Source organism: Anopheles coluzzii, chromosome 2 (genome assembly GCF_943734685.1).
Source record: "Anopheles coluzzii chromosome 2, AcolN3, whole genome shotgun sequence".
NCBI lineage: Eukaryota > Metazoa > Arthropoda > Insecta > Diptera > Culicidae > Anopheles > Anopheles coluzzii.
Window position 1 is genome coordinate 70,007,941 of NC_064670.1, and position 27,855 is coordinate 70,035,795.

At 39.3% G+C, this 27,855-nt stretch overlaps 1 protein-coding gene across 12 annotated transcripts in view; it reads left to right on the forward strand.

The window, feature by feature from the left end:
* Window positions 1–27,855, forward strand: part of LOC120948822 (uncharacterized) — a 120,696-nt gene that overhangs the window by 46,896 nt on the left and 45,945 nt on the right. For all 12 annotated transcript variants that reach the window (XM_049606420.1, XM_049606422.1, XM_049606423.1 and 9 more), the window contains 5 exons: window positions 22,181–22,363; window positions 22,437–22,595; window positions 22,661–22,870; window positions 22,939–23,092; window positions 23,163–23,333. In XM_049606420.1, the coding sequence (XP_049462377.1) occupies window positions 22,181–22,363; window positions 22,437–22,595; window positions 22,661–22,870; window positions 22,939–23,092; window positions 23,163–23,333 (877 nt within the window). The remainder of the gene's footprint in view (window positions 1–22,180; window positions 22,364–22,436; window positions 22,596–22,660; window positions 22,871–22,938; window positions 23,093–23,162; window positions 23,334–27,855) is intronic.

Genomic DNA, 27,855 nt, shown 5'->3' on the forward strand with positions numbered 1-27,855 from the left:
TTTTCCACCATACATCTTTTATTTTGTAAAAATTAGAGGGCATATAAATAAAATTTTAATAAGCAAAGCATGACATTTACTCATACTTAACTTCAGTGGCGGTCACCCTAACTTGAAAATCTAATAATTATATTCAATGCTCCACATATCTGCTAACTTTGAGACTACCTGGACGGTATTTTAAACCTACCACACCAACTTACAGTCTACCTACGAGTACAACTTACAAGGCTACCAACTTACAGTAGACCTCATACAATTCACGGTTTTTACACTGTTATCCGGCGCTACAACCGCTTTGCAGTCTTGGCCTGCCTCAGGAGTGTCCGAAACCGCTTGCGGTCTCGCGCCTTCGTCTGCCATACAATTCACGTTATTTTAAAGTGCTTGGAGTTTCGAGATATTTAAAGATATCGGCCTGATTTTTGCAGAACCATAGCTAAAGAGAGTGTCCTCATCAATGAAGTGAAGAAAGTGGTGTTCCGATACATGGTTTCCGAACATTCCAAAAATGCCTCAAAGTCAGAAAATGGATGAAAATATGGGGAGTCCGGCTTAATCGAAATACTAAGTCTGAATATTGAAACCTTCTTTCACAGTAGATAAACATCACTGCACCCGTTTTTCTTATCTTATAATCTATAATCCGTTTGTGCTTCATTCAAATAACTGTCAAAGTTATTCGCGGGCAAAAAAATAAAAAGCACATATTCAATAGTTCATTCATAGTCAATATACAGTCTGAACTCATTGGTTGAACTTCGATGCCCTGTCAACTATGGAAGATGTGCTTTTTAGTTAGCACGTTTTTCAATACAAAAAAATTATGAAATTTTTCTCGGCAGGCCATGAAATTTTTGTGAATTTTTCAAAAACCGGGTTTTCCATACACACGCATGCCTTTTAATTGAACTGTCAGCCAACTATCGAGCGTTCAACTATTGAATTCTGACTCTGTGTTGTAAACTGTTGACATTTTTTTTACATTCGCAGTAGGCTACTAGTCAAAATCATTTTTCGTACATCACATTCACTGTTGCCATGACACGACTGTTGAAGAACGACGTTCATTTCTGTAGTTACCGTCAATGTCTTTGCGATGACACAACTGTAAAAAATGTAGTTTGAATGTTAATTGACATTCATCTTGTGAATCCAAAACTACCTGGTGCCTTTACCGATCGTAAGTGACTGAACAATGAAATATTTTCACTTTGCCAGTAAGAAAATCAGGGTTTCTTGCTGGAGTACACGAATTTAAAAGAAAAAATGTCACAAAGGAGAATGCGATCCAGTGCACTCCAAAATGAAAGTCAAATGAATGTCGCCAAAAAACGTCGTCGAATCAAACGAAAAAATCAAATTTGATACGCGGGAGGATAGCGAGCTGTTGCTCCAAATGTCTGCGTACAGACGCCGTCCACAGGCCTGCCCACACCCGAATGCAGTGCCGATTGCATACGATTCTATCTTCACCATTAACATGAGAGGGACAGGGCTTATACCACGAACGTACCCGAAAGGTATGCATGCTTCAGCCATCAGGATCTAAGGGCAAGGGCAAGGCAAAAGAAACACAGAAAAGTTTCCTCACGGCTACACATGTCCTCTATACGCGTTGTCTATGCGTCTCGCTCGGTATCACAGCGGAATACGACAGGTAAGCAGTACAACTTTAGCTACCTGATACGCATACGTGTTTATCGAACACAACTATTCGGGTTGGCTTGGTAAAGGTCGGGTAGCCGCCAGTTCGCAAAGGCGCAGATTTTTTTATGATTTTGTATGATTTTGTATGTTTTGGACCATACGTGTAGGCGCTGGCAATGTGTCGCGGATTCGAATGCCCCCTTTTCTAAGTTCTCTTTCTGGACCTCTCCCTATGTTCCCTCTCATGTCGATCGGTACCGAGAGATCGATCTCCATCGGTACTGGGACGGTGGGCACTCGTGCTCGTCAGCCGACGAGAGATTGCTCTCGCGGAGAGCGCACCTGAGTGCCCCGCTTTTTAATATATCCAACACAGATGATGCAATGAAAGGGCTTGAATGGAACCTTTGGAAAGATACAGCATACGATCGACTGACAAGGTACTATTCTAACCAGCATATTAAATTTCGTCAAAGTTCCAACTTATTCATCTTGGCTACAAAGATGTTGTGATCGATGCTATCAAAAGCAGCCTTTAAATCCATATAAAATGCATCTTTTTGCATCCTGCTATCCATGTTACGGAGACATTGTTATGTAAAGTCAACAAGGTAATCGTCGACCGCTTTGGAACGAAACCGTGTTGTTGAGGGCTAATCTTCTTCTTCTTCTTTGGCTCAACAACCGATATCGGTCAAGGCCTGCATATACCCACTTGTGGGCTTGGCTTTCAGTGACTAATTGATTCCCCCCCATAGCAGGATAGTCAGTCCTACGTATGGCGGCGGGGTCTATTTGGAGATTGAACCCATGACGGGCATGTTGTTAAGTCGTAGGAGTTGATGACTGTACTACGAGACCGGTGACGTTGAGGGCTAATATAGTGATAAAAAGCCGTGAGTAAACTTGTTTGTATCACTTTCTCAAAAACTTTGGCTCCAGTACTGAGTGATGTTATGCCTCTATAGTTGGCTGCTTGTTCCATGTAACCTTTTTTTAAATATGGGGAACCATTAGCTCTTCCAAATAGAGGGAATTTCCCTAGTTGCATTGAGAATTTTTTTTTTGGTGAAGATCGGCGCAATGGACTCACAGCATCGGCTGAGTATGATGGAGGAATACCATCTGGGCCAGAACTAGCTTTGGGCTTAACTGCTTTGAGCACATTTAGTACAGCTTCTTGCGATGTATTAATTAAATTAAGGGCGATTACATAATTAGGAGTATTAATTAAAGCGTTGTTGGTAAAATTCTCATCAGTAGTTGAGATTGTGTATGCCTCCTCAAATCTACACGCAAATATGTCACAAATATCTGAGGCAGTTGAACCAGCTCGGTCATTGAGGCAAATCGACTTAGGTGTCACATTCGTATTATTGTGTTTAAATGAAATTCTTCTCCAACCGAGACAAGTAGCCACCGTAGCGTATTCTATTGTAACTACGGTTCAAGCAAGTTTTTTCATTAAGTATGCATTTGTTAACAGGTGATCGGTTCTTCGTATATTTTTTTAATGCAGCTGCCGTAGCTCTTTTAAGTTTTTTTAGGTGGCGGTCAGACCAAGTAGGGCCGCTTTTTGGTGTGATGATTGGCACACACGAGTCAAACGAGGATAAAAGAAAGCGTATAAATATCGATAAAGCTTCATCAACAGAATTAAACTTGCTAATACTGAACTGGCTATTAAAATTGATAATGAGTTCATCAAGCCGAGTAAAATTGGTTTTATAAAAAATCATCCTAGCTCTACTTGACAGAGTCAGTGTAGAATTAGGCATTGTGCTTTGAATTCGAACCGTTAAATCGATGGCTGGATGGTATAGGTCAGGAGAGACTAGTGGTATTGGGCAGGGGCGCAAATCGAATAAAATTTGCGAATACTAAGTCGAGCTGCCGGTTAAGTGAGTTTTTGATACCGCTTATTTGATAAAGATCGCTAGCGTTAATTTCATCCAAAAACCGGGATCTGACCGAGGTCAGATGATGAATGAAGGGAATGATGAAGATTGTTTGTTGTGATGGTGATCATGTTACTGGCGAAAAATTAAAATCTCCAAACAGAAAAATTAGATCATTAGTTTTTGGATGGTTTACTATTGCACTTACACTCAGTGGCGCGTTAAACGGTGGGCGGACTGGGCGGCCGCCAGGGGCCCCGGCGATCTAGGGGGTCCCCGTCATTGTGGATGTTCGACTTTGTATCGATTCTACCCCCACCCCCCGCCCCCCCCCCCTCGCAATCATTTTTCCCATCGCTTCACTCAATGTATTTTGTCGAGGGCCCCGAACTGTAGAAAACCGGGGCCCCAAACTACTCAAAGCAGCACATTAAATGTTCTAAGAAATCTGCTAATACTTGCATCAAAGTCGCAAGCAAAGAACGCTGCGACTCGCGCGCACAGCTCAAATCAATACCTCATCATTGTTGGCGCAAAGTATTGGACAGAGCGAGAAACTGTCAATTTTTGCTAGTGTGGATGGCCTGTGCACGAGACACCCAAACCCAAAACCACGCAGAGCAACTTGCTTCAAAAATGGAACCCAGGTGACAACTGTTCTACATTTTTAGCTTAAACTCCTCGTGAACAGCTCGATTTAACCCATTCCCGCTGCGCAAAGCGATCGAAAACTTCTCTAACTCAAACTGCAAACATATTTCAAAGCCCATGGCTGTGAAATATTTCGAATTCAAACTTGTTGCAAATTTATAAATGAAATATTTCGAAATTTTCAGCGCTGAAATTTTTGGATTGAAATATTTCTTCGATCGGAATCCAAGCGTTTTCCCTGACATTTCTGCTCGCTTTCTCGATCGCTTTTGGCGGAAAGCGATCGAAAATCCGAGCTACAAAACTGCTCGATTTTGTTGTGCGGGTTGCCTCATATGAACGCTTGAAAACATGGGTGTGTGAGTGAACAACGATGTGTTGAAGCGTTGAAGTTTATGTCAGAACTTCGGTAGAAGCCGGACAAACAAGAAGCTTGCAGTTTCGTCCTCGGTGTTCAAACAGCCAAAACACTGAGTAAAAAGAAATAAACGATCTATCCAGGAGCATCAGAATAGCGGAGAAACGCAGGGAAAATAACAAAACAACGTGAAAGAGTGTTTTATAATAAACTTGTTGTTTAATATGGATTGAAAAGTACGCATGTTTCGTTTTGGGCCGGTAGCTTGTGCACAACGTGATGACAATTCTCAAAATGGCACCAGAAAAAACGCCGTTACACAACACACCCAAGTGACATTTTCGAGCAGATTGTTAGCGTTTTTCGAGTTGCTGGAAGCTTAAACAGCAGGCTTAAAATTGGCTTAAAGAGCAAGCGATATTGCAGAGTTTAAGCTTATTATAACAGTTGAAACGTCAGTGTGAAGCGTTTTTTCTGGTGCCATTTTGAGAATTGTCATCACGTTGTGCACAAGCTACCGGCCCAAAACGAAACATGCGTACTTTTCAATCCATATTAAACAACAAGTTTATTATAAAACACTCTTTCACGTTGTTTTGTTATTTTCCCTGCGTTTCTCCGCTATTCTGATGCTCCTGGATAGATCGTTTATTTCTTTTTACTCAGTGTTTTGGCTGTTTGAACACCGAGGACGAAACTGCAAGCTTCTTGTTTGTCCGGCTTCTACCGAAGTTCTGACATAAACTTCAACGCTTCAACACATCGTTGTTCACTCACACACCCATGTTTTCAAGCGTTCATATGAGGCAATGGGTTAAATCGAGCTGTTCACGAGGAGTTTAAGCTAAAAATGTAGAACAGTTGTCACCTGGGCAAGCATACAACACACCCAAACAAAAATTTAAAAGCCCCGAAACACAATATCAATAGCGAAATTTGGGGCAAGTGTGCCATACGGGGCAAGAGTGCCACCAAGCATTTTTCCTTAAAAACTTTAGTTTAATGATCAATTGTGTATACAGTTGGTTGCTTTCCAATGACTAAGTATTCTGAGCCTAATTTCATATAGACCAATCGATATTTCCCATTGTTTTGAACTTATTTATATTGAGTTTTAAAATTGAGCAGAATATTATAATTTTTTAATCCAACCAAATAAGCTCTCAAAAATCATGCGAACAATCCACCGAGAAAATATTTACACCACCGTATAGCTTAGAAAACGTGTAATTTTTTGTGGGGTTAGTTGAAAAAAACTTTTTTTTGTCACTGAAAAATTCAATTTCAAAAAAGTTACATCTTTTGGGGCAAGTGTGCCATCTCTGTTTGGGGCAAGTGTGCCACCACCGACAAACCGACGTGAAACTGGCGTTACAAAAGTGTCCCACACGAAAGTACTGTCATATACCAGTGAGGCGATCACTTCTGTCAAAGTAAGCTCTGTTCACTGCTGCTTCTATGTAAACAACTTTTCTAAATACAAATTGCGAAGAAAGTGTGAGGCAAGATTTTGTTAGAATTATTGGACAAAACACACAGGAAAATCATTTCATAAGTTTCCAAATCAATGCAAAAGATGTGAGAAGTCATAAAACAATACGCATTGGAATTTGCGAAGAAAAACAAAAAGGGGGTTTAGCAGTTTCTTCTCTGTGTCAGTGTAGTAAGCGAATCATTATAGAGATGGCGCTAGTGTTTAACGTATTTTCATTTGAAATAAGGAGACAACTTTTGAAGCTCATTTTGTTCGAAGTGTCACGTCGGTTTGTCGGTGGTGCCACCATCTTTCATAGGCGCGAGCTGTCAAAAATGTAAACATTGTGGTAGCGTGCTGCGGAATGGTGCGCTATTGTGAGCGGATTCCACGCCAGAAAAACAGAACAGTAACAAACCATATTGTGGTACAATTGGTGGTCAAAAAGGGTTCATTGGTGACTAAATACATGTAGGAATACATACACTAGTGGTACAAACGTAATAATTTCCAATTATCTAAGAAATACGGTTATTTTAACCAGGTGGCCGTCTTGCCCCATACGAGTGGCACTCTTGCCCCATAGCCCAAAAAAGAACGTCTTTCTGGATCCTTTTTAAAACACTTCTAAAACTGTTTTGTTTGCACTTTTTTCAAGCGAAACTCATTTATAAGGGAGGAAATAGATGTAAAATGGTTATGAGATTTAAATCGGCTTTTGAAAACATGTTTTAATGAGTTATAACTTGAAATGCTTAAGGTGGCACACTTGCCCCAAGTTCCGCTACACCGGCTCGTAGCCGGTAAAATTAGCAGGAAAAATTGACTAACATCAAGCAAGCAACGGTGCTCCAGTGGGTAGAAGTTTCATTCGAGAAACGATTCCATCGATATCGATGTGCGCGCTTTTCAATTTAGCTTGGATGAAACGTGTCTGTGCTTGTCTCTGGAGGCCCCTATACTTGTTTTGCAGATGTGTGCCGAAATAGACAGTTGTTTTCACGCGAAAAATGGTATTCACATCTCAAGCCTGAGATCGTGGAGCGTGCCTGCTTTTAACGCAAAAACTTAAATTTTCACGCGGGGCCCTACTCCACTTTTGTGATCAACTGACAAATAGGGGAAATCGGGAAGGGGTGGCATTCAAATGTCCAAAGGGGATCTGGGCCATGTTAATATTCAAATGATGTTTTATCACTTTTTACATACAACTTTTAGCGTGAAGACATGATCAAAAACTATACGGAAGCCAAAACTCAAAGGTGATTTACGGGGCCCCAACGATTATGTGGACTCTTCTATGAAGGGGCTCCGTCGGAAAGGGCCCCCGTCGGTAAGGAGGCCCCGTCAATAAGGGGCTCCGTTCGTTTGGTGTGTTGGTGTGGATGGTCGGTGCACGAGCTCACCAAAAAAATGCGGAGACACTTGTTGCTAAAATCCAATGCACGGAACACAGAACAGAACGCTGCGTCTAACCACAAAGAAAACCCGTAACAACAGCCACAAGCACACCCCGTCAAACATTCCCGTCAAACAATGCGAGGGTTGCGAAAGATTTCATGTACTCGAAATCTTATGGTATTTTAAAAAATCGTTGATTTTTATTCAAGAATTATATTTTGTGCGGTAGTATTTGGCAAAAAGATCACTATTTAAATTTTTGTGGATTTTTAAAAACTAAAATGCCAAATTCAGGTGTTTAGTATGCTACAAATCGCACTGTAGTGATCTTTGCAGGAAAGCAGGAAAAAATGACACTAAGCTCGCGCCGCTTTTAAAAGCCTAGGAAGGTCGTTTGGTCAACGGTGCTTCAGTGGGTTGAGGTTTCATTCGAGAAATGGTTAAATCGATGTCATTGTGTACGCTCTTGGCTGGGATGAACCGTCCTGTTCTTGTATACGGGGCCCCTGCTACCGCTTTGCGATTGTGTGCCGAAAGCAGACTGCTGTTTCACACGAAAATTGGTATACACATCCCGCACGACAAAATCGAGCAGTTTTGTAGCTCGGATTTTCGATCGCTTTCCGCCAAAAGCGATCGAAAAACCGAGCAGAAATGTCAGGGAAAACGCTTGGATTCCGATCGAAGAAATATTTCAATCCTAAAATTTTAGCGCTGAAAATTTCGAAATACATCATTTAAAAATTTGCAACAATTTTGAATGCGAAATATTTCACAGCTATGGGCTGTGAAATATGTTTGCAGTTTGAGTTTGAAAAGTTTTCGATCGCTTTGCGCAGCGGGATTCCAGGCCTGGGATAGTGGATTGTGTGTTTCTTTTAATGCAAAAACTAAAATTTTCATTCTTGGCCCTAATCGATCACATCAAGTTTGTGGACCGAAGAGAAGTGGAAATGGGAAAGGTTTCAGTTAGAAGGAAGGGGGTATAAAAATACTCAAAGAGGGAAGGGTATAAAAATACTCAAGGAACCTATGGACCTATATGGTTTTTATCGACTATTTCAAATTTTGCGAATACAACAAGACCAAAAACCGTTATAGCTGCATCTACATAAAGCCATACACAGCCATAATACGAAGAACAATCTCCATTGCCTCGGCCATTTGGGGCCCCGTTGATGATCCCGTCGATTGAGGGGCCCCTTCCATTTGGCGTTGTCAACCCAATATACCCCCATTTTTCCCCGGGGGTTATGTTTACAATCAGATTTACTATAACTACCAGACCTATCAGAAGCATATTTATTTTATGTATCAGAAGCATTTTACTATCAGAAGCAGAAAACATTTGCCTTTTTAACATGTGCAATATTTTTACCTTAGTTGGAAGCGCAGAATGCTGCGATACATACCCACAGCTCGTGCCCTGGCTAACCTTTGGGGCCCCAGTCAAAATTGTGGACTGGACGAAGTGATGGTGGAAAGGCAAGCTGTTGAAGGGTTTGGGTCAAATTTGGAAGGGTCGACGGAAAGGAAATATCGATATGAATGATCGCGTAAAATTTGAACTTATTAAGCTGTCGGCAAAGTCCGGCCCGCCACAATATGCAGTCAGGCCCGAGAAAATATTTGCGCAATTTTGAAAGATAGGAAGATCCTATTCATTAAAAATTAACTGAACATATTTTAATATGACAATTCATATCGTTGAACTCTTCCAAATTTGATCACCATAACATGGATTGTCGGACCAATCAATATGGTAAAATTTGAGGAGAAATTAGACAATAGAAACGAATAATTCCATAAAAACCTGACTGTTGATTTTACGAGAACAATGGTTAAACACTATTGCTTTTTAAGGATGCAACGATTTTCTAGGAGCTTGTTTTTTTTTAAAGAAATGTGCTATCAATTTGTCTGACCTGGCCTTACTTGTCCGTGGCCTCATAATACAGTAGAACGTCGATTATCCGGGGGCGGATTAACCGGCGGGCGGTTTAACCGTGCACATAAATGTGACAGCTGTTCAAGCGTACAGCGAAGATTTGCAGCGTTAGCCAAGTGGGCAACCAGTTTTTTGTACAGCTCTGTAGTGTCTAGCGGTGTTTTCGAAATTTATTTTTGTTCATGAACAGTTGTAAAACCTATAGTTATTGATTAAAATAATATTCTACTAACGATTAATCGATTGATTCAAAGTAAATTAATCATAAAACTAGTGTATTTTATAATTTTTATATGAATTTGACATTTCTTGGACCATTATCCGTGCAAATCGATTAACCGGCAACCGTGCGGTCCCGAGCTACCCGGATAATCGACGTTCTACTGTAGTACTGAACGATTGTACGTTTGTCTCGATAATTTGTCAGCTGTTAAAGTTTTTGTACCATCTTCAGATATATCCTGAAAATAATTTGCAACATTGAAGGAAGTATATGTATATATATATATATATATATATATATATATATATATATATATATATATAATATATATATATATATATATATTATATATATATATATATATATATATATATATATATTATAAATATATATATATATATATATATATATATATATATATATATATATATATATATATATATATATATATATATATATATATATATATATATATATATATATATATATATATATAATATATATATATATATAATATATATATATATATATATATATATATATATATATATATATATATATATATATATATATATATATATATATATATATATATATATATATATAGATATAGCGTATATAGCATATATATATATATAGCGATTTTGCTTAATTGTTTCTAACTTTTTATGACTTCTGCACACTATGCTGCTGACTCTTAATTGAAGAATCAATTTTAGTAATTGTAATTTAATAAAATGAATTTGGAACTTGCTTGGATGATATAATAATTGAAGAAAAACAATAATATAACCAATTGCATTGTGTAATATCATAAACCAGTTATTTTGTGGATTAACTGTAATAATATAATAATGTATGTGTAAAAAAATGCATTTTCCTGGCCCTCAACGCTCGATCATTTAGAAAGCAGCTGATCTAAAGCAGTGGTCTCCAGCCTGTGGTCCGCGGATTATGCATTACAGGGTCCCTAGCCGCAAAATTGAAGATTTCCGACGTCGTGTGGACGTCCACCCGACGTCCACACGACGTCCGGTTTAAGAGGTTACTCGACCAAGCGAACTTTTTTAGACGGGTTTTATGGCAAAAATTGTGGCGGATTTCCCAGGGTTGTTGTATCGAATAGCAGCCACAAAAAAAAAATTATGGATGGCTAGAAAAAAATGAATCTTGTCCTCCCCCTTACTCCTTCTTGGTCGGTAGTTGCGATCACACCAGCTGTTCATATGATGGTGGTGGGAGTGATATCGCTTATCTGCTGTCTTCTTTATCCGTTCTACCAGATCATACGCGTTTTCAGTGACGTCCTTCCCCACCTCCTTCGTTTTCCCAGCAGTTATTGGCGAATGCTTGACCTTGTGTGAGCGCGCTTGACTTGGGGTTATTGTTTTTTTCCTTCCCGTTTTTTTTGGCTGCTGATGCATTGCGCGTTGGCTAGAGCGCCGTCGTTCGAATCTGGATTTGATCAACGCGCAAGTTGTCGTGTGGATGGAATCGATTTACCGTTCGAGCTATTTTCCGGATCGAATGAATGCATGCTTCGTACTGGTTTTATGTTATTTGTTAGTGTAGTTAGTTGCACTTGTGCAAAAAAAAAATAATTCAAACAAAAGATCATTCAATGCACTAGTCCGCTCAAGTTAAGCCAACCAATGCTTAGTTAAAGCCAAAGGAAGGTCAAATATTAAAATGAGGGATAGCATTGAACACATATTGTCTTTCCATTATTTTTTCTTTAATAATGTACAAACCCTCTAATCTTCTCCCACCCCTCCTCCCTTCCTCTCTTCCTCCCACGGATTGAAGGTTAGGATTTACCCACCATGGTGTACCCTTTTAATCCTAATTACCGGGGTCTACTGTTCGGAAGAGAAACAGTAACACCTCTCGCTCGATGCTGTAAGCGAGGAGCGAACCGCCCCGGCTTGGCCTCGCTCGCTTTGCCCTGCTTGCTCCAACTCTCGCCTGACGCAGGATGCGTAAGTGGCGTTTATGCTGCATGCATAGTCGATAGCACTGCGGCTGCGCTCGAGGATTGGCTGTGGCGACTGGCCCCCGGGAGCCTCAATTGCCGGTGATGCAGCCGGTCCTTTCACTCGCAAAGCTGCTCCACGCGCCCCCGCATTTTATGGATGGCTTGGCTGGATTTGGCTGCCCCTCGTTGTCGTACTACCCGAACACAACACAACAACATGACCGTCCTGCGTTCAAGCCCCGTTTGATCCTAATGGCCCAGGAGTGCGTATCTCGCTAGGGGTAAACCAATTAGTAACAGGTCACGTCAACTCGCACGACTTAGCAACATGCTCGCCATGAGTTCAAGCCTCGTATGGACCGTCTTACGTAGCAAACGGTTAACTATCCGGCATGACCGCGTAGGTCGTTGCGCCAAGAAGAAGAAAGAAGTGGCTGAGGCAGGCAGAAAAGCAATGGTTACTGTGTCAAATAAGAAAAAGATGAAGAAGCTTTGTACGATCCGCAGCTCATAAGATAGATGTGGACAATGTGGACAATACAGAAGGAAGAAAATCGACTTAAAAAATGCATGTTGTTCCCTTCCTGTATGTCCTCCCCGTTCTTGTATGCTCCGTCCAGTTCGCTTCGCTCTCGTCCCCCATTGTTTAGAACCCATCGTCGCTTCGGAACAGTAAACGCTACTACACGCAATCCCCGCTTTCATCTTCTCATCTCACCTCTTCGACTATCACCCTTCCTGCTCCTCCGCTCCCTTCCGCTCTGGTTAGTTCCCCATTTATTTACTCCCTTTCTCCTTCTTTCCTTCCCATTCCTTTTCTTTCGTATTGCTGTTCAATAATGCTATTATAGTTTAGAATAACAAATTTAAACTGTATTTGCCGTAAGCCTTAAGGCAAACAATAGTGAGGTGCGGGCAGGGGCGAATTAACCAGAGGCCAAACCAAACTAAGCGCCCGCGTGGGGCCCCGAGGAAAAGATCCAGCGTAATCCTTCTCTGTCGGAACCATCCGTAAACGATCCAGTTCATTTGTGTCAGCTCGAACTCGTTGCACCCACGGGTCGGACTGGCGCCTGCCGAACTACCTAGCGCACTCGCTGACCACATACTAGCGCTTCATCGGAACCACTTGGGCGATTGCAGCCCGTGGCCGACAAGACCCCACAGTTCCCTGCCATCTCCCTGCTCTCTTTGTTCTACAGGTGATTTCGCCATCCCCCACGTACCGAGGCCGCGTGCGGCATTGCAGGCTCATAGCCTCCCGCTTTTCTTCTTCTTCTTCTTTGACATAACGAACAATGCTGTAGACAGCGCTGAAACGACTTCTTAACCTTACTCAAATCACGTTATCGAATAGTCGGTTCTTTCTATCCGGGAAATGGTCCGGATAAGAATCGATCTCGTCTGGCCTCGTAGGAACCGGTCTCATCACAGCATGCGTTCAATGAGTCGGGGCGCTGGTCGAAGAGAGCACCAGAGTGACAATGAAAAGATTGCAGCAGATTGCCGTTTGGTTTAAAGGGTATACAATATGCGGAATTTAATTGTTGCTCGACCCCATAAAAGGTTTACCAAAATATGTCCCAAATCTACAAACATCATAATACTGTGTTTGCGGTTGTGTTAGTCACATAACGCTTTAGGTGCAGTGTGGCACATAAACGTGCACGAATTGGTACATCATTTGGTGTGCCAGAGCCATTACATCTAACAATTTACCCTTTAAGTAACTTAACTTCCTTTAACGCATCAAGAGGATTCGCAGCCAATGTCACACACGGGAAAAACAAGGACAAAGAAAACTCCCTCACGTGCGAGAAAGAGCAGCAACAACCACAGATTTGCACCAATAACTTGGTGAGAAAGCGACGGAACATCATCGTCTGTGAGCGAGAGTGAAACAAAAGACAGAACCATAATCTTCCCATCCATAATCAGCCACTATAATTTGTGTGTGTGTGTGTGTTCGCCCCATACAAATGGCATAATTTTTATTTTCGCTTGGTCGAAAATCGCGGCGAAAACCCGATTTTGCGGCTGGGGGTATTTCCAGTTACTTTCGAATGAAAATATTGTTTTTCCCGCGTGCAAGAAGTTATCGCTCTGACCGATTGAAAATGAAGTGGCCGTAATTCGAAGCAAGACGGTACTTCAGTATTCATTGTAAAGGTAAACACCAACGTAAAAGCAAAATATTGTTTTCGTGTTATGCTCACGATGACGATTTTAAATCAAATCGTGTATACTATGAAACACGAGTTGGAAACTGTACAGTAGAAAAGAAAATATCGTTCAGAACCATCGTTCTTGTCAATAAAAGACAAACGTAACTAGCTTAGCGAAAACGATAACTTTCCAACCTTTAACTTCTTTTGAGTATAAATATAACCAACTCCGATCATGGCAAGTCAGATTTGTTCGGATTGTCAGGATAGGACTAAGCCCATCCATCATCTATCGATTTCTTTATTACTTATGTCCTCCTTTATTACTTATGAAGGAGTTTACTTATGTCCTCCTACCCAAGGTAAGCCCTCTAAACTTCAACGTCCTAAAGGATCGCCTAGACGATCAAGTGTCGAAAGTCCGCTTCGAAACAGTATCCACGTTACCCAAAAATTTGAACATACCACAAAGCTTTTCTGTTGTTACTGATTGTTTAGTCATTGATATCGATTAAAAATTGGCGAAAAAAAGGAATTGAAATTGGTGTTTTTATAGATGCGCAGGGTGGCAGTCCATTCTGCTCATGTTTATCTCTGTTTCATAAAGTTTTATACAGATGTAAACTGTATTTTGTCGAAACAAGTTTGCTGATTTGGTATGCACTCACGGTTACCACGAAATTTCAACAAGAACAGCAAAGTGGTGTGAAGATTTTTCTTGTCTGTAAGAGGTTACCAAATCAAGATTTTGTTTATCACGAGCAAGCGGGCATCGCATTATGTTTTCTTTTAAGGCTCAGACATGTCGTTTTGACAGAATAAATAGCTGCATTTTCAGTAATTTGTTTTACTGATATTCAGTGAAACGACAAAACCATGAATTACTCAATAGCTTTTAGTAAAAAATGTAACTGCAGCAGACTTAGAAAATTTGCAGTGTATGATTCGTACACCATTTCACACAACCCCCCCCCCCCCACCCCCTCCCTAACCCCGTCGATGGATTTGGTGAAGGGGCCCCGTCTACCATAACGCTTAGGGCCTCGGAGAGGCTTGACCCGCCACTGCTTGCACTTTCAATCACAGATGTGATAGTATCTGTGTCGTTAGCTCGATTAGGAGGTATGTAGACAGTCCCTATGAATATCGTGCAAGATGATAATCGAACGATCACCCACACTTACACCAAATAGCCCGGATCAAACAGTAGCGATGATGGAATGGAATTGTCAAGTCAGGCAATTCTTATATTTCTGTCATTTTCTTGTGATGTGTTTCGACAAGCTTCACCTAATCATGACCTATAGGGGAAGGTAGGTAAAGACGGACACTGCGGGTAAGATGGACACTTCTCATAAATGCATGAAAAAGGTAATTTTCGAGTAATTCAACAATGTAGAATCCAAACTGAAGGTAAAACAACACATTTGAAAACATTTTTCGTGTAATATATGCGAAATTGGTTAAATTCACGAACAAAACAAATTTTCAATTGTGCGCAGCTTTTTGGATCTAATTTGATTACTGCAGGTCGTAAGCTCTGTAACTTGCATTGTTTGTATTTTCGGAAGTTTTATTACATGAACGATTTGTCATGAATGTTAAGCAAAAAACTGGCGAAAGAACGAGAATGACAGAATTAAAAAATCTTGTTTTCTGCTGGTTTAAACATCCTGACACCAAAGCGGGAAAGACGGACACTTTGTCATAGGGAAAGATGGACACCGAATTTGTTGAGTTATTTTACTTCTTATATCAATTGGTGATGAATATATCTCTTCAAACACCTTGAATAAGGGTATTCCGAAGCAATAAACCAATCAGCAATTAGAGAAAGTATTGAAATAAGTGAGAAATGAAACACCGGTCAAAATAGTAGCCATTCGTTATGCTATTACTCGCTCGACGCTGATGAGGGGCTTCACGAAATCCAATATCTTGTGACGACTTGAACAACTTTCATAATAAAAAAAAGATGAAGTACTGATATCAAATCGTTCAGGAATAGATGAGAGATTATATGGCTTTACAGAATGGGGTTCAAAAAGTTCAATCTTCAATGTAAGAAATGGCTGGACCTGTTAACAAGTCCCTCAAATATGCTGTGGTCGCGGACTTTCTGCGGAATAATATCCTAAAGCGATGTTTTAAATTGTTGTTCTGTAAGCTGATGCAAAGTCCACTGTTAGTGCCCAATGTTAAAAAAGATGCCTTAAATTCTGCATTCTACGTTCTATTAGAAGCGGTGCTTACAATTCCTAAATTCACGGCTGAATGAAACGTCGTTGCAATTGGCCAGGAATTGGTTTATAAACGTACCAGGACATGGAAAGCGATAGAATTTGTTAAATCACTGTAAAACTCTTCAATTCCCAACGTTTTCTAAAGGTGTCCATCTTAGCCTTCATGGTGTCCATCTTTCCCATATCAGGTGTCCGTCTTACCCGAACATTTCCAAACCGCACGAAAAAAATCATGTTTTTCATTTATGAAAAAAACGCAAAAATCAATAGAAATTTAAAAGTTTCAATACATTTTCTAATAAACCATGAGTGTAAGATAATGTATGCACATTTTCATGGTCGTTGCCCCTATATATCCTTAGATTTTTACCATTTCCCTTAACGTGTCCGTCTTTACCTACCTTCCCCTATAGTCTTCTAACTTTCTGAGCAAAAATCTATGAGATTGGTCATGTGGTCAGATGCATGGGTATCAACACCAACGACCATTACTCAAATCTTGCTTCAGTGCTGGTGGGTTACATTGGAGTTTAATTTAGTAGTAGTAACGAAGCCTTTTATATTCCGTATAGGTAGAGAGCTTGAGCCGTTTAGAACCATTTTAGTGGTCGTTTAGTGGATTTGTGGCACTTAAGATGTCTATTGAAGATGCTCAACATTCTTTAAAGTTTTCAAACGTTAAACGTTCTGAAGACGCTTTTAAGACTTATAAGACACATATGATGACTGGCTTTAATGAATCTGTAAACATATTCTTAAGCACGTTTTAACCCTACCCGCAAATTTCCGTTAAATGCCTTTTAATCGCCTTGTAATCGGAAAGTTGATGGCGATTAGCAGTGCATTTAGTAGTTATTAAATGCTTTTGAAATATTGCCATGAAAATTTTGTTTAAAATTTACAATTTATATCTGCAACTGCCAAAAGAAAGCCTTAAAAACGTTGTTGAAGACGCACTGTTGTAGTGATTCCCACAGATGAGTGTGAGATTCGATAGCACGATTTACGTGTTATGTTCTCTTGCATTAAGCTCTGAGCTATTACACTTTATTGAAGATGGTCTGCTTTAATCAGTTCTAAAATACCAACCCGTTGAAAGGTTTTTGATCGCGCAAATCCCCTAGGTTGCGTTTTTTTAAATAGGATAAGCTGGATTTATTTTATTATTAACTTTCACGGAAAAGGAAAAATGAGATACATATTTCTCTCATCCTGATAATGAAGGGTATACATAGTGAAATTATCAAGGTTTTTAAGAAGGTATCATTTTAATTTAGCTTCTTAATAATTTTGTTTATACTAATTGTAGCACAAAACTAGTATTTTACAAAGAGACAAACATAAAAAAACTGAAAAAAGTTTTCATAAAAAATTAAGATTTGAACACACGCTTTCTCGATTCGGAATCAAAAGCAATGTCGCTGCTCAAAGCCGCATGGTGCTTGCAAGGATCAGATCTGTTTCTAGCGTTATAGTTGAATCTCGGGCCATTTACTTCGAATCGCGTGTCGGTACCTGGGAATCGCATGCTACTATCATCAAATGATTTACGGACCATATTGACAACGTTATAAAGAAGGAGGCCAAAAAGGTTGGAGTTATTTGCAGACTGAGAAAGGATGTAAATCGTTGCGGTAAGATACAATTATACTTATCACTTATTGGACCTCATCTAGATTTTTGTGCCTCGATTTTGTTTCTGGCGACTGAAACACAGTTCACGCGACTTCAAAGGTTGCAGAATAAGGCAATGCGGGCTATCCTTGATTGTTATACCTCTTCTGTTACAATGCGAATGGTCTTACAATGGATGTCCATAAAACAGAGAGTAACGTATCAGACAATGATATTCATTGATAATCTAATAAAAAGACGTCTACCTACATATCTTACGCAAAGAGTTGTGAGAGGAGTAGACATTCACAATTACCCCACACGGGGAGCTAATGCTCCAAGAGTGCCAAACTATATGACTGCAGGAGCCAGAAATTCTTTGTTTCACAGTATCACAGTATCCAGTATTACAATAGAATGCCACAGGAAATCATCAATGCTGGTTCGTTATCTGAGTTTAGAAAATTGTGCTCTGATTTTGTTAGAACTAAGTCATACAAATTAGTCTAAATGTATTGTCAATTGTCAACTCTAGGTGATGATGATTTTTTTCATTCTTTTCTTTTGTCCTTTAAAATGCGATGAATTTTTTTTTTTTAACTAATTTACATTCTAAATGCACCAAAGTTTTAAAACTATAAATATACAAAAAATTAATAGAATGAGACTACATTGAATTGAGACACGGGCGCGTACAGTAGACTCCGGGTTCGGAGCTTGGTAGATTGGTGTGGATCGGGCCAATAACTCGTCATACCTCTATGCTTTGCTCAGCTCCCAAACATCTACTCGTTTGAATATTTGTAGCTTTACCAAATTATCGCAAGATACATCGAACATATCAATCCTTTGTAGGGGTCAGAGGTGGGTCATCATCATCATCATCATCATCATCAAATACGTACCACTACAGTCGTCACAGTATCGTAATACAAAGTTACTGCGACGATCCCTTGGTTGCCAAGGACGGACGGAAGGAAAATTTACCAAATTCCGTCTTGGGTTCAATCCTCCTATGAACTAACCTCCTGGCAATGACGGACTATTCGGCTCCTTGGTATTTAATAAATAGCTAAATTCGTTTTAGGCCGGCATAACCGCAAAGGTTGTCAAGTCACTAAGAAGAATCCTCGTTTACGTACGCTTAGGCGTTAGGCTGGAAATAGACAAAACGAGATCGTCGCGGTACCGCGAAAATCGCGTATGACTTCAGCTGTCAATTCTGTTACAAAGTCTGACAGATAGGCGAGATAATCGCGGTTCCTGTATGGAACCATCCAAGGTGACGATTGAATGTGCAAAGAAGAAATATTTTTATCAATTTGTGAATCAAATTATTTATTTTACATAATTTATGCAAAATAAAATACAAACGTCGTTTCTCGACACGAGTTTTCACACAAATCCACCAGAAAAATTAAAAATAATAAATTCGCGCTACCGCGAAAATCTCAGCAATACCGAAGTAGGGTATCTCTGCGAAACACCAGGCGCGATTGGAGGCGCGGAAGATTTGACAGCTCAACTGTTCTACAACTGTTATAAACAAGGCGCGAATTTCGCGGTACCGCGACGATCTCGGTTCGTCTATTTCCAGCCTTACGTTACAAAAGATTCTCCCCCTCCCCTTCACGAAACATTTATATAATGTAATGTAACCCTCGTTATATAATTGATGGATACCCACCCAAGTGAAATTTGCTCGAAATTGTTTGTCCTCTTAAAAAAGCCTTTTTTCTATCGACGAATGATGGCTTACAGTTAATTTTAATAATCGGAGTTAATCAGTTAATAATCGGTGCACTGAACTGGTGCAGTTTAAGGGAAGTTTAAGGCGCCTGACTAAGAAAAATTGCTCGAATTCTTGATCAACCGTGCTCGAAAATGTCAATTCGGATAGCACACACTTATAAAACAACTTTAGTTAAAAAAGTTGAGCAAGTAAATTGAATAATTTAAATAAATGTTGTTGGGGATTATGATCGGAGTGCACAATTATAAGATAAGACAAAGAATTTTTTGTTTGGCTGCCAATTCATGACTGGTTTAATGCATGGGTTATTTATTGCTGAACATAAGTTGGAAAAAAGTTAAAAGTAGAATTGTTTTTATCTATGAATGACTTTGATTATCCGTGTCTATGTCCACCAGCTCGAAATCCAGCCCCAAATCCTGCTTGAACCACGCCTCCTAGAGGACCTTGCACACGGAACCCTGATCCAATTGCACCTTGAGTTCTACCAGATACACTGGCATGGGCACGTCCTAAACCGGCTCCAAACCCGGTCTGTATGCTTCCTCCTAAAGGACCCTGCAGTCGAATGCCAGCACCGATACCAGCTCCAGGCATTCGGTTGCTTATACCACCTCCAAAACCAGCTTGAAATCCTCCACCAAGGGGTCCACGAATACCAATGCCAAATCCAAATCCACCACGCAGTCCTCGATTGCCTCCAACTTCCTCAGAAGACTGATGGCGTCTCATGCATCCACCAGGACGTCCTCCACTAGTTTGTACAGGAGCTGACGTCGGTTGAATTGGAATGGCCGGAGGTTGTGTTGTTGAAGTAATTGTTGTTATGCTTGAAATTTGCTGCAAAATTTGTTGCATCAAAAGCAGTAAGCTTTGATTGGAGGCTGATATTAAAATAAATTGTCCGTTTATGTTGATAATAATAGAAATTGAGTTCGATCCGCTATTGGGTGCTGATGTGCTAGATGTAGTTGAAGTAGCTGAGGAACCCAAAGTTGTAGTTGTCGCCAAAGCTGACACAGTACTCGTAGTCGTAACTGGAGTGACAACAGTTGTCGTAGTTGTTGCAGTTACAGGAAATACGGAAGTGGTTGAAATTGCCGTCGATGAAGTCGATCCACTGTTAAGACTTTGAATGATCGCTGCAATCGTAGCTGTATCAGCAGCATCAACAGTAATGATAGCTAAAAAATATAATGTTAAAATTTAAAAAAAATGATACGAAATGAATGAAATGATTGTTATTTCAAACACGTTCTATTAACTATACAATACATACATCCACCAATGTTGAATGATACTGTGCTTCCAAAGGATGGTGCTGCTGTGGTTGTTGTACTCATAGCAGTAGTAGTCGAAGAAGCAGCTAGGACAGCGTTGATAGCATCTATAGTTGCTTGATCATTTGCATTTATAGTTATAATGTCTAATAAAAAAAGAATAGTTATTATTTTCTGCATAAAAACAGGTGCATTATTACGTACTTCCATTAATGTTGAATGTTACAGTTCCTGTGGGGGCCGATGTGACTGTCGTTGTTGGTGCGTTAGTAGTTGTGGCTGGAGCAATCGTTGTCGTTGTTGGTGCGTTAGTAGTTGTGGCTGGAGCAATCGTCGTCGTTGTTGTCGTTGTTGTTGCTGTTACTGTGGTCGTGGCTGCAGCGGTTGTGGTAGTGGGAACAGCCGTTGTGGTGGTGGGAACAGCCGTTGTGGTGGTGGGAACAGCTGTTGTGGTAGCGGCAGCAGTGGTTGTGGTAACGGCAGCAGTAGTTGTAGTAGCACCTCCACTAAGAATACCAGTACCAAGAAGACCACTAGTAGCTCCTATACCTGTTCCTAACAGTCCACTGGTAGTCCCCGTTCCAAGAATTCCAGTTCCAAGCAGTCCACTGGTAGTTCCTGTTCCGAGTAGTCCAGTTCCAAGAACTCCACTAGTAGCTCCAAGACCTGTTCCAAGCAGACCACTGGTAGTTCCTGTTCCAAGTAGTCCAGTGCCTAGAACCCCGGTTGTTGCTCCTAAACCAGTACCTAATAATCCACTAGTTGTTCCCGTTCCTAGTATACCAGAACCAAGAACTCCTGTAGTAGCACCGAGGCCAGTTCCTAATAATCCACTTGTGGTACCACTCGATAGTACACCAGTTCCTAGCAAACCGGTAGAACCTCCAACGCCAGTTCCGAGCAAGCCTCCACCACCTCCCAACAGTTGTGGTTTGGCTTGCAATGGAATACAAATTCCCAGCAAGATCAATGTAAAAGTTAGTCGCATGTTTCCTAAGTCCGTTCGTTCGATCCGTTTGTTTTAGTTGAATAGGTAACCGTCGGACGTAACGATCTGCGGGTACAAGGAAACAAAGTTAGTTTTGTACTGAGTACCGCTCAAAAGAAATTTGCTGTATATATATACAAAAACTCTATTTGGTGAAACGAGTTTGAATAATATACACTAAACAAATGTTCTTTTTATATTGAAATGAAGCATTTCAATGCCAGCGATTGTGTGATTGTCACCTTATCCGGGTCGTTTACAAAGAAATGTTTGTACGCAAATGAAGCAAATTTAACCGACCCATGAATACGTTAAAAACAATGCAGTCATGAATAGTAAAGTAAACAAAGTTTTATTCACCTAATTTATCGCAATTGACGATCGAAATACTACTACTGCCTAGCACGCAGAATTTCTCTAACGATACATTTAACAGCATACGAATATTATTTTTATGAATTTTTGCATTTTTTAGTTTTTAACGTCGACTTCGATTAAACATAAATTTTGCGGTTATGTACATATAATTATTATAATAACAAAGAGTTTGATCTTTCAGTCAATTGTCCAGCAGTACCCTGACGATCATCGCCGAAAGTTCCTTTACCAGCTTATCAGCCGTGAGCAGCACTTTATTAATGCCATTAATTTTGGTATTGAGCGATTTGTCAATCCACTACGCGAACGAAAAGACTTAATTTCTCCAAATGATCACAAAATATTGTTTCAAAATATTGATGAGGTTAGCAGGAATAGTATGATGCATTGTGATAAGATTGTAATATCTAATACATCTCTTTATTTTTTCGCGATAGTTATCTCGAATATCAGAGGATATTCTAGAGCAAATAATTCAGGATGACACCGAACCACAAATCCATTTTGCTTCGCGCGTTTATCTGTCCAAAAATACTGCACTTTGTGCGGCTTACAGGAAGTATTGCAATGGATTGAAAAAAGCTGATTGTGTGTTGGTAGGTTATTTTCTTTAGTTACCGTTGAGGATATGATTATAATTGTCTTAAAATATACTCGATAGGTCAATAAGTCAAGAAATTCTATCTGTGATTTTATGAAATTCATTACGGAGCCACCGGTACCAAGAAAACGTCCAGATCTAACTACGTTCATTCATCGCCCACTGCAGCATTTTAGAGAAATATTAAAATTAGTGCAAATGATAGCGTCCCATTGCCGTGTAGATAGTGAAGAACATGCTAATTTTAATAACATCATAAGTGAGTTGCAGGTAGGTGTGCTCAATGCAAATATCTGTTCAGAAACCGTGATGTTTATAAAAAGATTTTTGTTTTACAGATTGCGTATCGCGAGATAACTGTAGGTGGCGGGCTCATGGAACCAATCGGTGAAGGTCGTCCACTATTGACTCTTCAGGATCTAGAAGCAAGAATGGTGTTCACAAAATGTAAACCTTTTCAATTGGCATCGCACGGCCGGCAGTGGATTTTTGGTGCGTAAAATAATGAGTTGATTTCGAATTTTTTTTACATTTTTTATTATTCCAAATCGCTTTTGTACAGGTGGAGATCTATCCCGTATTGAGGGTCGTTCAGTGAAACCCTACTGGACACTTCTGTTCAGTGATATTCTGTTATTTGCAAAAGTGAGTCGTGACCGTGTACTTTTTATCACGGAGGAACCGATTACACTTTCAACGATTACTGATTCCTGTTTTAATATTCGTAAAAAGAGTAAGTATTCAAAACGGCTTGAATTGATTGAACGATAAACTATTGTATTATGTTGTACTATTTTTTATTTGCCGATTCAAATGTATTTTTTAGAGATATTCCTAAAAATTTAAGCATTGTTTTTGCTCCTATTTTCGTCAGGATGTGTTACTATTTTCGGCAACGCGAACACTGGTTGAAAAAAATAATGCAAATAGTTTGACAAAAATGTTTGAAACCTCTCATTTTCCTAAGATTGGTGTTGAAAAGTACTTATATTATTAATTTTATGTGGCCCATTTTGATCATTTTGCAGGCAATTTTTACAGTCATCATCAGTCATACGCATTGTAGTGTACTGATAGTGTTCAAGTTTTAAATGAATATTCAGCAAAATTAAAAGTGTGCTATTGTTTCATGTTTCGGCAGGAGACTACAGCATTGATCTGTCAAAAATGAACATTTACCGAGTACCTATTTGCGGCAGCATTGAAAGTAAAAAATAACTTGTTTATCATGATTTTAAAATTCCAAACAAGTTAGAATAAATAATACAAGCATAAAATATTCAATTTTAACCACACTTTCATTGGTTTACTGTTGTGGCTTACTTAATCTCAAAACCTGCCGAACTATTGACTTACAACAAATCTGTCGAAAAATGTGGAGCTGTTCACAACTTATTTGATGTTTTGTAAAATACACAATTTAATGATGTGAAACTTTGTATATGAATAACAAATGAGTATACTTTCACTTCAAAATTTGGTTTTCAGACATTTTTATTGCATTTGTGCAGAATTACACGTTTTAGTTACCCTGCCGACAATAGATATACTGCCGAAAACTGTTTCGCCTGTTTCTGCCCTACTTGTGTTTCGTGATTTTAAAATTCCAAGTGGGATAGAATAAATTCTTCAACCGTATAATTTTTCATTAAAACCACACAATCATTGTTTTACAGCTCTGGTTTTCTTAATAATGAAACCTGCCGGACTATTGACTGATATGAAATCTGCCGAAAAATGTTGTGCTCTGCACATTTTAATTGATATTTTGAAAAATACGCAAGTAAATGATGTGAAAATGTTTATATGAACAACAAATGGGCATATCTATGTTTAAAAAATATGTGTTGAAACAATTTGCAATCCGTTTTGCATGATTTCACTGACGAAAACATGTACATTGCCGAAAACTGGTACAGTTACCCTAATCAGTATTTCGATCCATCAGCAGTGTAACGCTCCATATTTTCGAGAAAAATAGCAGTTTTGGTGTAAAATTCATGATTTACGTTACAATTAATTAATCGCTCTATGTAGTGTATGTATATAAGTCCTCGCTGCTGTTTCAAAAGAATAATGAATTATATCATCCTTTATCAATTTTGTCATCAAATAAGCATAAATAAATAAATAAATAAGCATAAATTGCAGCATCCTCAGTTTCATCAAGCTTATTAATGATCCCACTTTTTTAACGGTATCAGTCAACGATGCGCAGTCCAAGGTGTATGGATGTAATATGTTCGAATTTTTGATACTGTCGCCATGTAATGTGATGATCGTGCGTACACGTTGTGGTAGGTCAGTGTTTTCCTGACATAAGCCGCTGTGGGACGAACTGTTCGAAGCGGACTGATTGAACCCTACAAATGATCGTCCAGGCGATCATGGAAACCCGGAAGGAGTTTCCCTTACTGTAAACCTTGGAGTTTAGAAGCCTTACCCCCTTGGGTAGGGGGACATAACTAAACTCTTGGAATAAGTTAGAAGGCGATGTTTTGGGAAGCGTAACGTCCCATCTTGGCAGTCTGATTTGCCATGATCGGAATTTGTTTTATTTATACTCAAAATAAGTTATGGGCTTCGTCGTACATTGGGTTTTGGAATATGTTTTTGTTCTAATTAAGTGTTATTGTATCCCTTCTGAATAAAAAAAGGTATTTTTATTGGTAACAATTTATAGATTGAATTGGTATGAGGTATTTGTTGATGTTGCTTTGCTTACTATGCGTGTTTCGGATGTATTCAAGAAGTGTGTCTCAATTGTTTTTATATGAATGGTGTGGTCTGTACTCTTCCGGTTGCGTTGTTATGGTATGATTTGATTTGATAAATTTGTTGTAATGAATGTGTTGCAATAGTGTAGTTTGGCTTTCCGAAGTATTTTACAATAAGTCTATAGCTGATAGTGGGGCCCTTCACGATTCTAGTCAGTTTTTTGTATAGAGTTTGACAGTTGGAGGCTGAAATGATGTAAACACTCCATACAGATTATTTTAGCCTCAAAGCTAGAATTAGATTCAAGTACCTGCTCGAAAAATGGCAAAACAAGGTGGTGTTTACATTTATCCCAAGGTGCATTAAAAAGATCTGGTGATGCAATCCAGAATAAAAGTTTATGTAGTCCAGGTGGTCTCATAGCATGTTTTTATAACCAAATTTGAATGTCACTGTAGCATAGGTTCGACAACCAATACTATTAGACTCAGCAAATTAGAATAGAATTAGAATTAGAATCCGATTAGAATAGCAAAGACACAATTATTAGTATAGCATCCGCTATAATAATCTGCAGTAAATTTATTACATCCTAGACACAAACTGCACACTTGTAACTAAGGCTAGAATGAAACAGCTAATGAAATAGCATGAAAAGTGGCGTGATCGTATTCACCAACACACTCAAAAGAAATAGTTTTTACAAGTACAAAATTTTAGATTCAACATTATCAGAACATAAATTAGTGTAATTAGATGCACACAAATATTAGACATAAAAGTGCAATATGTTCTAATCCGAACCAACTAGTTAAATAGGGAAAATTTAATAGAGTTCATCCAATTGCGCAGTAGGATATTTCACATGGAGGGACGATATTACCTAATGTACGCAAAAAGTCACGTACGCATAATGCAGGAGATAGAGCAGGATAATTAATTGTAATCATGCATAACGGAGCGGATAAGCTAAATATGCCAATAAGCGCAATGTAATTATTTCGTCACTTTTTTACAGGATAGGTGAAATAACAATTCTCAATGATGGCGCCCGGTGAACGCTCTAATAATTTACCTTCTAAATAAACACACCTTGGCGCAGACTAAAATTGCGCATATATCTATCTGTCTAAGGCGGCGCTCTGGGACCAATCGAACGAGACAAACAAACACGACTCTGTTCGATAGGTGCTCTGTCAGCTGTTCGATGTCTTATAGACCTGTCATGATGCACTGCAATACGCCTATCTTATCATCTCGAAAATGAAGCATTTTCATAGTTTAAATGAACATCCATCTGCAGGGGGAAGATTCAACAAATAATATACTAGTTATTAATATCAAAAATATCATAAAAATCATTCAAATTTATTATTGAAAAAAGTAAACAAACGTCCATGCCAAAACACATACAGTGCATACATATGCATACATATGCAAAGAGACAAACTACGTAAAAAAAATTGAAAATGTCCCGCATTGAATTCTATCTACTGTAGCTGTGAAGCGTTTGACAGCCAAGGTACTCACAGCACAGGTGGGTATCGAACATCACAGACAGAATCAACTGACATGTTCGACTCGAGGTTTGTCTTGTTTGTTTGTTTGTGTCTGACAGTGCACCTCCATATGATTATATGGGTTTGTTCGTGTCTTATGTCGTATTCGATTGCTGCTAGAGCGCCGCCTAACTGCTTAGTTTAATATATTTATTTGTCAAAATATATATTTCTCCAAAAAAATATATTTCTTGGACTAGTAATCTTGATTACATAAAGGGTAAGAGCCTCAATCCTCAGGAACGCACAAACCACGTAACTCGAGAACAGACTGTATAATGATTCCGTGGGCACGTCACCCGAAGATATTTTAAACATTTTTGCTGATCGATTCTCCACCCCAATTGTAGATCAAACGTTGATCTCACTGGCCATATCTTACACACCTGTAAACATGATTTATTACACCATTCCTATGTTTGATATACGCCTGAAAAGTGCCTCAAAAGCCTTAAACCTTCTACAGCTCCTGATCCCGATGGCATTCTGAGTTTCATTAGCTGTAAATGCTATCAGTCCTTAGCACCTGTATCAACAAACATATACAACACGTCGCTGAGTTGCTATTTGCTCACGCCTATGAAAGTCCTCGTTGGTACCAATATTTACAAAAGGGGATCGTTCATGTGCCTCAAACTATCGCGGTATCACATCACTTTGTGCGGTATCAAAAGCTTTTGAGCTTCTGCTTGTTCCTATTTACATCGCTACATCGAATTACATAATGGATAACCAACACGGGTTCGTACCCAAACATTCAACACTAACGAACCTCACTGTATTCGTTAGTTTTTGCAAACGTAATCTCGACTCCGGAGGTCGAGTGGATACCATTTACACAGATCTCAAAGCTGCGTTCGACCTCATCTCACACGACATTTTAATCGCCAAACTGCAGAAGTTAGGGTTTTCGGAACAAATAGTTATATGGTTGAATTCATACCTCACAGAACGCTCATACAAGATTAAGGTAAACGA